This window comes from Serinus canaria, chromosome 7, assembly GCF_022539315.1.
Source record: "Serinus canaria isolate serCan28SL12 chromosome 7, serCan2020, whole genome shotgun sequence".
Classification (NCBI taxonomy): domain Eukaryota; kingdom Metazoa; phylum Chordata; class Aves; order Passeriformes; family Fringillidae; genus Serinus; species Serinus canaria.
The window spans coordinates 26205130-26219190 of record NC_066321.1 but is presented as its reverse complement, the minus strand read 5'-3'; the positions used below and the strand labels follow the sequence as shown (position 1 = coordinate 26219190).

At 39.1% G+C, this 14061-nt stretch overlaps 1 protein-coding gene across 2 annotated transcripts; it reads left to right on the top strand.

Moving 5' to 3' along the window:
* The first annotated feature begins 28 nt into the window (after positions 1–28).
* Positions 29–11315, top strand: STRADB (STE20 related adaptor beta). Of its 2 annotated transcripts, XM_009088084.4 has the most exons (12): positions 29–265; positions 2795–2851; positions 3193–3273; positions 3641–3740; positions 4364–4485; positions 4964–5072; positions 5540–5663; positions 6102–6273; positions 6683–6787; positions 7019–7248; positions 7825–7867; positions 8338–11315. In XM_009088084.4, the coding sequence occupies exons 2-12, from the start codon at positions 2840–2842 to the stop codon at positions 8488–8490; spliced, it is 1251 nt and encodes a 416-aa protein (XP_009086332.1). In that variant the 5' UTR covers positions 29–265; positions 2795–2839; the 3' UTR covers positions 8491–11315. The 2 variants fall into 2 exon arrangements, with proteins under 2 accessions (XP_009086332.1, XP_030097323.1); XM_030241463.2 differs by lacking the exon at positions 29–265 and having other exon boundaries at positions 2807–2851; positions 3645–3740.
* Positions 11316–14061: the final 2746 nt, after the last annotated feature.

Here is a 14061-nt window from a genome sequence, read left to right as displayed (position 1 = left end):
GGTTCTGGCGGGGAGGCGCGGTGGCGGCGCCGGCCCCCGGCCCTGACTCCGGCGGCAGGAACGGGCGCTGCCGTCCTGTAAGGCTGCTCGGCTGCGCCGAGGCTCCGCGCTGGCCGCGCCCGCTGCTCTGCTGTGGGGGCAGCCGGGCGGGTCTTGGAGAGGGAGCGGCGCACACCGAGCTCGGGAGGCGGCTGCGGGGAGCGGAGCCCTGTCCCGGCCACTGCGGGCGGCCAGAGGGAGACGGGGGCCCAGCGAGGAAGGCGAGGTACGAACTTAACGGAGCGAGTGAGGAACTGAGGGGGAGCCTGCGGGGCGTCCTTCCGCACATTCCGGTGCTTTGTCACGGACGGATCATTTCACTCGAGATACATGACCGAGAGCTGCCTCAGTCACTGCGAACTCTGAAGTAGGAGCTGCAGCCCAGCGTCAGCAGAACCCAGTAACGCGCGTTCCCGGTACCGGGGCTTCGGCTCCGGAGCCTTCACACTCCCCTAGCTCACAGACACAGGTTTCTGTGGGTTTTTCTGCCCTGCACTGTTCGCTGGCTGAAGCTTTGGACAAAGTGCGATGAATGTATCATTTTACCTGTACAACACTGTCACTATCTACATTACAAAAAAAAAAAAAGCCTGCGATACAGAAGGAAAAATGTGGGGACAGGGAAGAAGTTGATGTGGGGACATGTTCGAAAGCCATATTGAAAGATGGAAACAATGTCAAGCTACATAAGAAAAGAAATAAAAATCTTAAAATTGTAGTGTTATTTGAATAAATGTACATCACGGATGTTTCTGTTGGCTGCCTATACATCTTTGAAGTAAGCCTACAATAATTTGACTTTGGTATATCATAGTTATTAAGACTGTATTCTTTAGCTGAGCTTTTGTGGTTTCATATTGCAAGCAGCAGAATAAATTGTCTTGTGTAGCAGAATGAGGCATCTTCTTTCCAGGTAGAAGGATGCTGTAGCCATTACAGTGCTAGGCAGTATCCTGAAGTACCTGCATTATTTTTTTTTTCCTACTCTGCTACAAACTTCCTTAGTGAAGTTGTGAAGTTGTTTAAGTCAAGCGCAGATCCTTTGAAGGTGCCCAGTACCTGATAGGGATTGACTTTTGTCTGTATTTGGTATCTCTAATAAGGAATTACAGCAGATCTTTGGGGTAAAAATGTTACTGGAATGGCTTGGATATTTAGCAGTGAATGGAGTGGTGGGGGCTTGTTAGCTTTTCAAGAGTGTTCCCTTGATTAAGTATCATACATAATTTAAATGCAGGATATACTCAAGCTTAGCTCCTTAATAAACAAAATTATCAGTTTCTGGTATAGTGCTCCAGCTTTTATAAGTTAACTTTCGTACAAAAATTGCATATTAACATGGAACTATCACCTGTATCTGACTTATTATCAGACACCAAGTAGGATTCCTCGTGGTGGCTGAAAAGCTACCTATCAGGAAAGGACCTGGGGTTGCTGTTTGAGAGCTGGCTGAACGAGCCAGCAGCGTGCCCAGGTGGCCAAGGCCAGTGGCATCCTGGTTTGTATCAGCAGTAGTCTGGCCAGCAGGACCTGGGAAGTAATTGTCCCTCTGTACTCCCTGGTGAGGCCAGTTTGCATCTCAAGTTCTGCATTCAGTTTTGAGCCCCACACAAGAAGAAAGACATTGAGGCACTGGAGGGTGTTCAGAGAAGGGCAGCAGAGCTGATGAAAGGTCTGGAGCACAAGTATAACAAGGAGTGGGTGAAGGAGTTCAGCCTGGAGAAGAGGAGGCTCAGGGGGACCTTCTTACTCTACAATTACCTGAAAGGAGATTACAGTGAGGTGGGAGTTGGCCTCTTCTCTCACATAACAAGAGATAGGATGACAGTAACTGGCCTCAAGTTGCACCAAGGGAGGTTTAGATTGGATGTTAAGGGATTTTCTTCACTGAAAGGGTTGTCAACCATTGGAACAGGCTGCCCAGAGAAGTGGTGGAGTCACTGTCCCTGGTAGTGATCAAAAATCATGTAGATGTGGTGCTTAGGGACATGGTTTAATGGTGGGCCTGGCAGTGTTAGGTTAATGGTTGCACTCTGTGATCTGTGAGGTCTTTTCCAACCTTAATGATTTTACTGTTGAAGACTTGCTTATAGCTGAGGTAAAATAGTCCCATTCTGTACTTACAGAAGCTTTGATATGCTTACTAGATATCTCTCCCACTGCCTAAGCCTCCAAGCCTCCAAAGCATAAAGTAAGTTTGCTAGACGACTTTCAGAGAGGCTACTCTGATCTGTGAGGGAATTATTTCTCTTTTTTTTTACTAAAATCCCTTACAATACTATTTCCTACCTCACTTGTGAAATGTAAAGTGCAATTGCTTCTGCCTTGCTTTTTTTTTGTGAGCTAGTTCAGCTGCACACAGCCAAGCCAAGATCTGCCTAGCACAGCTGTGCTTCTTTAAAACAACAGACAATGATTTCTTTTCCTACAAACTGCCAAGGATTCCAAAGTCTGGGGGTTTTTTTACTTTTTGCACTTGTGCAGTTAACTTGCAATTAAATTGTTTGTTCAGAACTGGCAGTAAAATTTCTAAACCCATAAATTAAAAAGGAACACTTGAGTTGACATGTAGCCCTCAGTGTAGAGTTTGAAATTGATATGCTACTTAAATAGAAGCAGACTTTTGCTGAGCTGGACTTCTGGGGTTTTGTGTGTGATAGCTGACAGGAATGCCTCACAGTTCTGATTAAGGAGATTTAAGTTTATCACAGGTTTATGTATCATCTTACTTTGCTACTTCACTTTTTTTTTCTAGGATAAATGGGTGTGTATGACTTCTCCCCTGACCTAAAGCGGTTCCATGTCTTGTTTGGTAAGTTTGTCTTTAAACATTTTGGCTGTTGTACCTTGTTGCCCAGCTATACCTTAATATGAAAAGCCCCGGTGAAATGTCTTGCTTGTGGGGATTTCCACAGTGCTGACATGTTTGAACTTCATTGTTCAGCTTTTGGTGAAGGAGACTTTAATGTCTCTTCTCTCTAGGTCTGCCATGTGTGTGCTTTATATGCTGTTTCTTAACCCCTTGATTTATTGACTTGCAGCAGAAGACTTCCTCAACTGCTGCTTAGAAGGCCTCCTTTTTTACATTTTTGCACTGCCATATTTAATAAATTGCAGCAACTCCATCAACATTCACTTTTTTCTGTTCTTAAGGACTGCTCCTGTATTCTGCGTACACCAGTTGAATCAATCAGACCAGAAGAGCTATCTCAGAGCAGCATCCATGAATGCCTGGTAAGAATAGAAACTTTAACTCCCAAGGCTAAATAAAAAGCTGGTGCATATTTAAAATAGCCTTATTAGGGAGTACTTCTTGAAATGTTGACAATAAAAATAAAGAGAGTACTTTGGGGCTTCCACTTTGCCACTTTGGTAGAAGACTGTAGGTATCTAAGTGTTAATCTTGTGCCAGTTTGAAAACAAACACACACAAAACTTGTAACTCATAAAATGAAGTCTTAATAATGGTAAAAGTACCTGCTTGAATGTTCTTATTTGAGTACTGGACTTCAGCATTAATAATATTTTTGCATTCATTTTAAAAAGATAAATTATTTTAAATTGCATAGTCATTTTGAGAACTGTTTCTTCTCTTTGTTAGGCAGATTCTGATCTAGCCTGGATTCCCCCAACTACAGGAAAGAATGAAATGGTATTTTGCTCTTCTAATGTCTCTCATTATGAACTCCAGCTGGAAATAGGTAACATAAATGAACCTTAAAATATTTCTTCCTCCTTATCAATAGTTTATTGCTAACTGCAATAAATATTAAGTTTGGAACATGAAGGACTATTCCTGTGTCTCCTTAGTTGAGAAAAGTGCGGAACATTGCTTATATTTTAGTAATCTCTTATTTCAAGATCTAAGACAAATCAATAATTACCTGAAATTGTCTCTTGATGTTTGTGCATGTACTTGTCAGTTTTCAAAATCTGTGCTATGTGACAATACATACAGCCTTAAGTAACATCATAATCTTGTAACTTGGGTACCCATGTTGGTTGTTGTAAGGATGGCTGCCTTAGATCCATATGCCTGCATATGTTTATGTGAATATGCATACTAAGTGTTCATTTGCATGTGTAATTGATGCTGATGTATGTTCAAACACTTTTAGTTGTTCTCAAAATAGCAGAGCCATGCTTCAACTAATTTGCTGCATATATTTTGCTGCAATTACTTAAGGTCTTAGCATTCTGAAACAAAAGGACACACTGCTATCAATTGCAATTTTAAAACTGGAAAATGATCTCTAAACATGAAGAAAACCATGTGTTGGCTTATTATGCTTTCCAATGTTAAAGTAGCCATTTCTGGTTTCAGGAAGGAGGTTCAACAATCTAACTTCAGTCTACCTTGCTCGGCACACACCTACAGACAGGCAAGTTGCTGTAAGGATCACAGACCTTGAAAATTGCTCTGAAGAGCACTTGAAAGCCTTACAGGTAAAGGAACAGCATTCTTGCACAAAGCGTGATGAAGATAGTGAGGAATACATATGAGATTACTGAACAAACGTAGCCTTTGTTTGAACAGGGTCATTTCTGTTAAATTTTTCCCTCCAAAGGATTAGAATATAATAAACATTATGCATGTATAAATTTGAGAGTTGCTTTCTGAAGACCACAGCTGACAATTGCTTTAGAAATTGCTTCTGTAATTGTACAACTTACTTGAAACATCTTCTGTACTCTTATTTAACACCAGAAGTTTGGACTATGAAGAAACTAGATTTACTTCAGACAAAAGCAATTTTGGACAAGCTATTTACATTTCTGTTGCAGACTATGCACATCACTTGCAATCAAAAATGTGTATAAATGCAAAGAAACAGTTCTCTTTACTGATTACTGAATATAGTTAATGCTCTTGGTAGGATTGCTGTTCTGTGGCTAACACATCCACTTTCATTTCTTTCCATAGAATGAGGTGGTTTTATCACACTTTTTCCAGCATCCCAACATAATGACATTTTGGACAGTGTTTACAGCTGGAAGCTGGCTTTGGGTCATCTCCCCATTCATGGCCTATGGTAAGAACTGTTAACTGCAATTCTGGAATAGGAGAAAGGGCTGATACAAATTGCACCACGTGCAATTGTATCAGCCTTTCACGTGGTCCATGAGAGGTTTCTATTTAATCATCTTCTGTCTTGTAGAAAAAGACTCTCCCAAACCATTTGTTAGAGATTTCCTCCCCATTGAAGACTGGTATTTGAACTGCATTAAATTCCACTTAGTCCTAGCACCCACCATGTGAGGAATGGTAATTGGGAGATGTATTTGACTTAATGCAGCTTCTGCTAACAGAAGACCTGAATACAGGTTGGGCACAGGCTTGCAGTTAACAGAAGCATGACATGGGGCATCAGTTACATCCATGTAATAATGCACCAGAGTCAATATAGAATGCTGCTCTTGATGAGTGTATACAGTGAAAGAAACACAGACAAATTTAATAAGACTTGTTAGGCCTAGCTAGGTTTTTTCTCACTTCCAGGTTCAGCTAGACACCTGCTGAAGACTTACTTTCCTGAAGGAATGAGTGAAGCTTTGATAGGGAACATTCTGTTTGGTGCAATCAGAGGATTAAATTACATGCACCAGAATGGATATATTCACAGGTAGGAGAATGTCAATAGATAAGAACCAGAACCAGCATCTTACCTTAAGTAATGTTTCCTTTTCCTCTATACCTTCTTATATCAGACAGTGCACAAGTAACAATTTTTTCAATAATACAGCAGGATTAATTTTAACAGAAAATGTATTTAGACATTTCTTCAAACCAGTTGTTACAGGGATTATACATCTGCCTGGCTTTGTCTCTTTGAAGCAGAAGAAAACCAGAGTTATGGAAAGGGCTTCCTTAGTTTACACCCCTTGCAGAGAAGAAGGGCCCTTCTCTAATTTCTGGCACTTTTTTCCTGATCATCTCCCTTAACAGAGAGACGAACTCCATGCTGGCATCTCACTAGAAGTCAATGAAATATGAAAGTTTTTCTGTTCTAGTAGTACTTAGAGTAATTCTTATAATTAAAATTTACCACTTTATATTACAGGAATATTAAAGCTAGCCACATTCTGATTTCAGAGGATGGGCTGGTTTCTCTCTCTGGCCTAAACAACCTCTACAGTTTAGTTAGCAATGGACAGAAGTCAAAGGTGGTGTATGATTTCCCCCAGTTTAGTACATCTGTGCTTCCTTGGCTGAGTCCTGAACTACTGAGACAGGTTAGTATAAATTACACATAATTTTTCCAATTCAAAGGTAGTGGCAGTGCTCAATTTCCAACTTAAGTCTGCTTGTAGAATTGCAATGAAATATGTTGAACTGTAACTTTTGAAAATACATGTACTGAATTTTTAATTCTTCTGGAGAGAACCAGTTCTAAAGCTGTTGGTAAGGTGATGCTGTACTAAATCTCTTTACCCAAACCTCCTGGAACCTACTGCAAATCCTGAAACTTGTGTTCAATACAGCCATCAGATTTCTGAAAAAAGTCTGAGGTTTCACAATTTAATTGCTTCAATACTGTGCAGGTTATGGGGTATTAGAATCTTGGTTTGAAGCAGGCACTTGTATTCTTGTTGGCACCGCTCAATGGCCTCAGTGATCAGTAATGTCTTTCTTCTCTCACAGGATTTGTCTGGCTATAACATGAAGTCTGACATTTACAGTGTGGGGATTACAGCATGTGAATTAGCCAATGGACATGTTCCATTTCAAGATATGCCTCGCACTCAGGTATAATGCTAAACTTTATCTCTAGCTAAAAACATGCTGAGCATTTTTTTTGTTTTGCTTTACTCACAGAAACCAGTGCTATTACTGCTGAAGAAGTGCCTGCTTTTTTTACTTCAAATATGCAAGCCTCTTTCTAGAATAAATAATCCCTCCATCCCTAGAGTTTCATAGCTTACCCTGAATAGGTCTGGATAGCTGTTGAACTCTCATACTGCTATTCCTTCCTACTAGATGCTGCTGCAAAAGCTGAAAGGTCCCACCTACTGTCCCTGGGATATAAATACCTTTCCCCGGGGGGAATCCAGGATGAAGAATTCCCGATCAGGTGTTGATTCTGGAATTGGTGAGAGCATGACACGCACAATGACCAGTGAAAGACTACAAATGCCCTTTTCCAAAACATTTTCACCTGCTTTCCACAACTTGGTAGAACTTTGCTTGCAACAGGACCCTGAGAAAAGGTAACGTCCTGGTGAAAACTAGTTTTTTTGTCACTTCCATCTAAGACCAAGTACAACCCACAGTTTAGAATACAGTAATCAGCTGAATGCTGTTAGAGTCAGAATTTCAGAGCAGATGTACTATGTAAAACCATACACTTACATTTGTATTGTAAGAAATGTCTTGTCTGATAAAGGAATCAAACTTTTAAAGTCATTTGGCCCCTGAATTTCTTGTAATATAATTGTTCTTTGTAACAAGTAAAATTAACTTTCAAACATGTACTTTGTCCAAGAAAAAAACCACCAGAAATCTGAAATATATGTTTTTAATTCTATGTCTCTTTTGAATGAGGCATTTAATTCCTTGTTAAGCAGAAACATGAAAAGGCCTTTAAAAATAGATTTCTTCAGTAGTGCTTTCACTACAAATTGAGGCATAGAATGTAGGAATTGTGTGCTGCTTTTCTCATTCTTCACATTTGTCCTGTGGAGGAAAAACTACAGGGCTTAAATTTATTTCTCAATCTGGCCCATTATCCAGATGCAGTATTTTACTTTCCAAAACATAATTATATTGTTCATTTTATGATTCAGGCCATCAGCAAGCAGTTTGCTTTCGCATACGTTCTTCAAACAGGTGAGTTTACTGTATTTCATTACATGACACAGCTATACCCTAAATAAGCCACAAAAAGAGCTAGATTACAAAGTAATGAAGCTCTTGTATGAAAGTAATGAAGCAGGTATGCTCCTGTAAGAGCATACCTGCTTCCAATTTTTTTTAAACGAAATGGTATTGATAAGAGTATAGGAAGCATAAGATTAATCAATTTCCCCATTGATTAAGTTGATTTTACTTAACTAAAGGCAGCCTAACTAATTTAAAAAAAACCTATTAATATTCTTAATTTAAAGCAGAACTGCACAGCTGATTTCATTAGTCTTGAAAGACTAATAGAGCCATGAAAGCAAAACCTCTCATCCTTTTACTTTCAGTACTGTAACATGCAAGAACATGGCTCTTATTTCACATGCTTTTAATCAAGTCAGTTGCAAAGTTATGGAGACTTTTTTGTGTAAATTTATTTTAACTTTTTTTCTTTGTAGATAAAGGAACAAACACAGAATTCACTACTGTCCCTATTACCACCTCCTATTCAAAATAACAGATCAGAGTTCTTGGCACTGCCCTCAACAGCAGTTGGGACTGAACTTGGACATATTGCTACAAATCAAGATGATACAGACTGGGAATTCTAAATAAATACCAATGATACCTCTCCAGTGTTTCAGAGAAGGGAAAATGTGATTTGTATTTGCTGCTTTTGTATGATTATAATACAGTTAGACCAAGTATACTTGAAATGCCATGAAGTGGCTATAATTCATTAACTTCCTCTTGGCATCACAAAATGCAGCGTGCCTCACTCTCTGACTGTAAGGAAAACTGTGTATAAAGAATGGCTGAGTGCTCACCTCTCTCTTTCAAAATCTTCCTTAACAAGAGAGTCCCTGCTGTAATCTTACTCTGTACTGTATTATCAGCTCACAGTGCTGCAGTCCACATGCCTTTCTGAATTCAGGCCTGGGGTTTGGCTGTGATCTTACCTAAACATCTATTTGTCTTTTCATTATGACCCAAATAATTTTAGTAAGGAGAAATCCTCCACTTCCGAGTTGAAATGTGAAACTGCAGATTACCTGCTTATGTAAATAAATGTTTCTCTGTCAAAGGACATTTTTCTCACTTGACATGCTGTCATATTTGCCAAAAGTTAGCTATGCATCATTTTTTTATGCAGTTCTAATGCTGTGTGTTTCCCAAAGAAGCTGCTTGGAAGTGGGACTCTTGCTCTTGCATCTGTTCATGTTTTTAGTACAAATCTGGGCTTTTGCACCTCTGTTTATTGTTGTGTCGTTTTAGCAGTTAATCTGAGGATGTCTCGCTATGCAAAATAAGTCTCAAGTTCTATTTTGAAGAGGTTAATTTTGAAGAGTCATATTAAATAATCTAAAGTTACTGTACATATTTTTATTTATACTGTATTCCTATTCACCACCAGAATTTACCAGAACCTAATACTGTTTTCTTAGAAGAAAAAGGCAACAGGCATTAAGCTTCACTGGCACTGCTGCTGTCAAACAAGCCTCTTATGCAAGATACAGTTAAATTCCTGTGGATCAATTCAGCCATACTAGGATCCTAGTGAATTTACCTGTTCTAAGTCAGATGAAAATCTCTCTTCTCCCTACAATTCAGTACGTTCTCACCTCTCATACTGTACCAGGCAACTCAAACTGAACAAAAGCAGCTGTTTTCTTTTAAAAACCTGGATATTCTCATAGTGTTGTAGGAAAAGTTGTGTCCCAAAGCCACTAGCACTTCACTGATGGAAGCATGATGGTGGTAAAAAAGTATAAATAGATATTGGATGGATATATTTTAAGTTTTCAACATAAACAACATTCCACATAAGTCTTCAAGTCTTCCATGGCTGAGCAGGCCTGTAGCCAACTTTGAGAATGCTGCTGCATTGCCAGCAGCTTTACTACAAGGCTGTGAAGACCAAATGACTCAAATACAAGCCTGAGAGAAACAAAATTCTAATAAAAGTATCAGCAAAAAAGTTGATTCTACTCATTATGCTGTGAAGAGAGCTCTATATTCCTAAACTTAACATGTGAAACTTGAGATTAAAGACTTATCAATATACTTACCCTATCTGCCTCCATTTATATCTGTAATTCTTGGACTTCTGTTTTCACCATAGTCCAGCCATACTAACAGCTTCTTGTTACTACAGGGAAAAAAAAATCATGTCTATGTCAATCATTAGGTAAGGAAATAGCTGTTGAAACTAGAAAATTATTCTGATTAAAAAATATGAATAACTTAATTGTGTACTCTTGGAGAAGATACTGTTTTCATGTGAACCCCATGTTCTTCAATCTTAGCCATTATAGATTTGGACTGTTTGCAAGTCGAATATGTTAGACAGCATCTACAAGTAACTTTTGACTAACACAGTACTTGTAAAAAGCAAGTCAAATATCTGAGAAGACATGTGAAGTTCTATATATTTTAATAACAGACCTCTGAATAAATATTACTACTATTAAAACCTGTAGAAAATTTCAGGCAGCCTAACTGCTAGTATTTTCATGCTTCTCTTGCAACTCTATAAAAATGAACTTGGATACTAATAACAATGTTAGTACAAAGTTATTCAAACCACTTTTCTGCCCTCTCTGTGGAAAAAAAATTAAAAATATTTCTAAATGCTTCCAATTTCTGTACTGATGTTAAGAAGACAATCAAATCAAATTTTTTTAAGTTAAAAGCCCACAAGTCTTTACTCTCAGAACTACTGCTTCTCCACAACTGTATCTCTTCAAACAAAAGCAATTAAGAAGCACTGTGACTTCTTACAATAACCAGAAATACTTGAAAATACTCCCTGGATTATATTTACTGAAAGGTTTTATATAATTTTGCTCATTAACTGTGATGCTTTCTATTAAGGAATAATGCAAAATAAATATTAGTTAGGAAAGATGTATAATCATCTTTTTAACATTTCAACTACCTGCCACTGAAAAGATAATCTGGGAAACAACTGTTCTGAAAATCTGAAGTTTTTGCATACAATTAAGTTTTCAAAATATGAGGTTGATGATCTGCATTGTTAAGATTCAAGCTGCAGAGACTTTCTATTCCAAGCTGACAGTTTTAAGCACAATAGATTTTTTGTTGGGTTGTGGTTTTTTTCAGAATACTTGTTTACTCTTGCTTATACCAATGATATGTGTTACCAGCATTGAATTAGAATTAAACTTAGACTTGAAATTTCCAAGTACCTTGCATTTAGGCTCCATGTGATATATTTTCAAAGTGGCTTATAAAACCTATGCCTTTGCAAAATCTCATGGCCAGTGAAACAGAAATCTGTCTAATCTGGTTACTTTTGGAATACTTGTGAAAACAACACAAGTGGGTTTTTTGCAGCCACCTTTCATTATGCTAGCATTTAACACTATGTAAAATAAATACCTGTATAATCAAAAACTTCTGTTAATTAACATTATCCTGAATATATGCTCATGCTGTTAAGTGTCTCACTGTCTTGATCTGATACCACAGCAGTTTGTGCATGACTGAATGGATGAACACAGAAGAAAATGTGATCTACTCAGAATCAACTTGTTCTGATACATTAATTCCTCACTTTAAAGAGAATCAATGCAACAAATACCCTTTGAAAACAGTTTCTTCCACTTGATGAACAGAAATAATTTTTTTTTTTAAATAACATAGTTTTACCATACCTCTCTCTTTTCCCTACCCCTCTCCTTCTCTTCAAGTGCTATCAAACCCAGAGGATGGGCAAAATTATGGGAAAGCATTTGAAAACCACTGCTCTGAACCTCTCTTGACAAGAGGCAGGTGCCAAAGTAGGTAATTTACATACCTGCTTTACATGCCTTTAATGCTATTAAGTAACTTTCCTGAAGTATATTAGCTTGTCTAATAAACCTCTGAAACAACTAAGGTAGCAGTAATGGCCAGTCCTAATGATAGCCATCCCTATCCTGTATGAAAGAGGAAAAACTATTAAAATTCAGAAACAGTGCACATTACAGCAAAGACCTCTAAGGACTAAGAACCATGAAATGAAACACCCGGATGTAGCAGACAAGCAAAGAGTTTGAGTTTATAAAAGAAGAAACCACTGAAAATTGAGGTGGTCTACTAATAACCTGGTAGCAGAATAACATTTGGTATTTAACATAATTAAATCTACTCAAGAACTTGAGATAGGATGAAGGAAAGAATATTAGGTTTAAACAGATGCCTGTGGAAACCTCTGTAATTTCCAGATGAAAACAACTAGTTCTACTCGATAAATTAGTTACATATATGTTTGTTTCTTATCTGAAAGACTATCCCAGAAACTTCTGGAAAAACGCCCCAAAAGCCTATATGAAGTTAGCTGCAATCAAGTGGTAGTTTTATTTTTAGATATGATTCTAGAATATACCATTATTACTGGATTTACCTGCACACCCAGATTCATGGAATTCACTTGTCCCCTCATGAAATCCATCTGGAGAAGATGGATTGCTGGCAGGATGCAGAGGTTTTCCTCTGTTTTGTCCAAATTTCCATGACCAAGAGCATCAATGCTGAGTTTATCTACTACATTTTACTTTCAAAGTTTGTTTATTCTACCTTCAGTATCAATTATCTTTTTAATTCTAACATTTCATGCAGTCAAAAAAAAAAAATTCTTACAGGCAGATTTCCTTTTGCCCGTGTGAAAGCTGGCAAGTCAATTATAGATGAGTTTTCTTTAAATGCTTTCTTGGTTTGAGGTGGCTGTTGTTCTACAGTTGCTGATGGAGCCATCACAGACTTGTGGAATTATGTATTTGGCTGGCTGTCATGCTCTTTTTCCTGCTCCATTTTCTGCTTCAAGTTTTCCTTATCATGGGAGAACACATGGTTTTGAATCCTTGGAGCCTGAAGCATGTGATGTGGAAAAAGGTGGTTTAGCACACATGGTTTTTCTTCACTACATTACCAGATTTCCTCAAACTAGTTTTGAGGACAAAGTAGTTTGGTTTTCCTTCCTAAATGGCACATTTATTAACATTTGACCCAGATGCTGGTGGCATGGCAATGCACATTTCTCTACATTGCTTTCCTTTTGACTTCCAGGCAGGATTTTTTTGGCAACATTTCTTTTTCCTTATGCTGGACTTGTAAAAATTACCCATTTTGGGCAGTTTGGTGAGCCATGGCCTACAAAGGTGCTCTGCTTGAATATCAGCATTTAAAATTGAAGAATTTTATAGTTTCAGACTTTGTTCTTACTCTTTGGAGACTTTTTAACAATTTAAAATGTACAGGTTTGTTTTGGATTTTTTTTTTTTTTTTTTTGTGTTTTTCTTCCAAAGTGGTTGTTGGTTGGTTTGTTTTGGAATTTTTTGGGGGTTGAGTTTTATTTGTTTGTTGGGGTGGGGGGGGGGAGAGTGTCATCTCCCCTCCTCCAAAGTACATTAATCTGTTTATTTTTACTGTGGGGATTAACTAGTACATCTGGCAGTGGGTATGGATGTTTATCCAAGAGAAGATCTTGCTTTTTGTCTCTGTATCACTGTTTGAGGCCTGCCTGTGTCCATTTGAATAGCCGCGCTCTCATGGTTATTTTAGTGAATACAGGCAAACTGTGCAGGCAATTTTCAGCTACGGAGGGCCCTACAACTTGTAGAGTTCGAAGAAAAGGTTACATACATTTCAAGCACAGAATAATTAAAACGAACAGCTTGGTTCGTGTGCAGCAGCAGGTGGGATTTTTTTTTTCCTTTTTTGACTGGGTTTCCCACTTAGATCCCATTGCCCCAAATCCCCGACCGACGGCAGCGCGGCCGCTTCCCTCAGGCCGAGTCCGACATGGCGGCCGCGCCACCGCCCCCTGGCGGCGCGAGGGCAGGGCGGGAAAACGGGGGGGGATCCGGGCAGGGCTGAGGGGGGGACCGGGGCAGGGCTGAGGGGGACAGAGGTGGCGGGGCTGAATAGAGTTGAGGGACAGCGAAGTGACCGCGGCGGACAAGCTGCTCGGGAAATAAATGCACCGGGGACGGGAGGGCGACACACGGCAGGAAAAAACATGCCCTAAAGCACCTGTCCCCAGAAGCAGCAACCGGCGGGTTTCAGGCTGGGAGGCCTCCTTGCCCGCCGTGAAGGGAGGGAGCGGACCCGGAGGCACAGTACAAAAGTAACACCCAGGGAAAATAGGATTTCTGCGAGTATCTAGGGACTTTCACAGC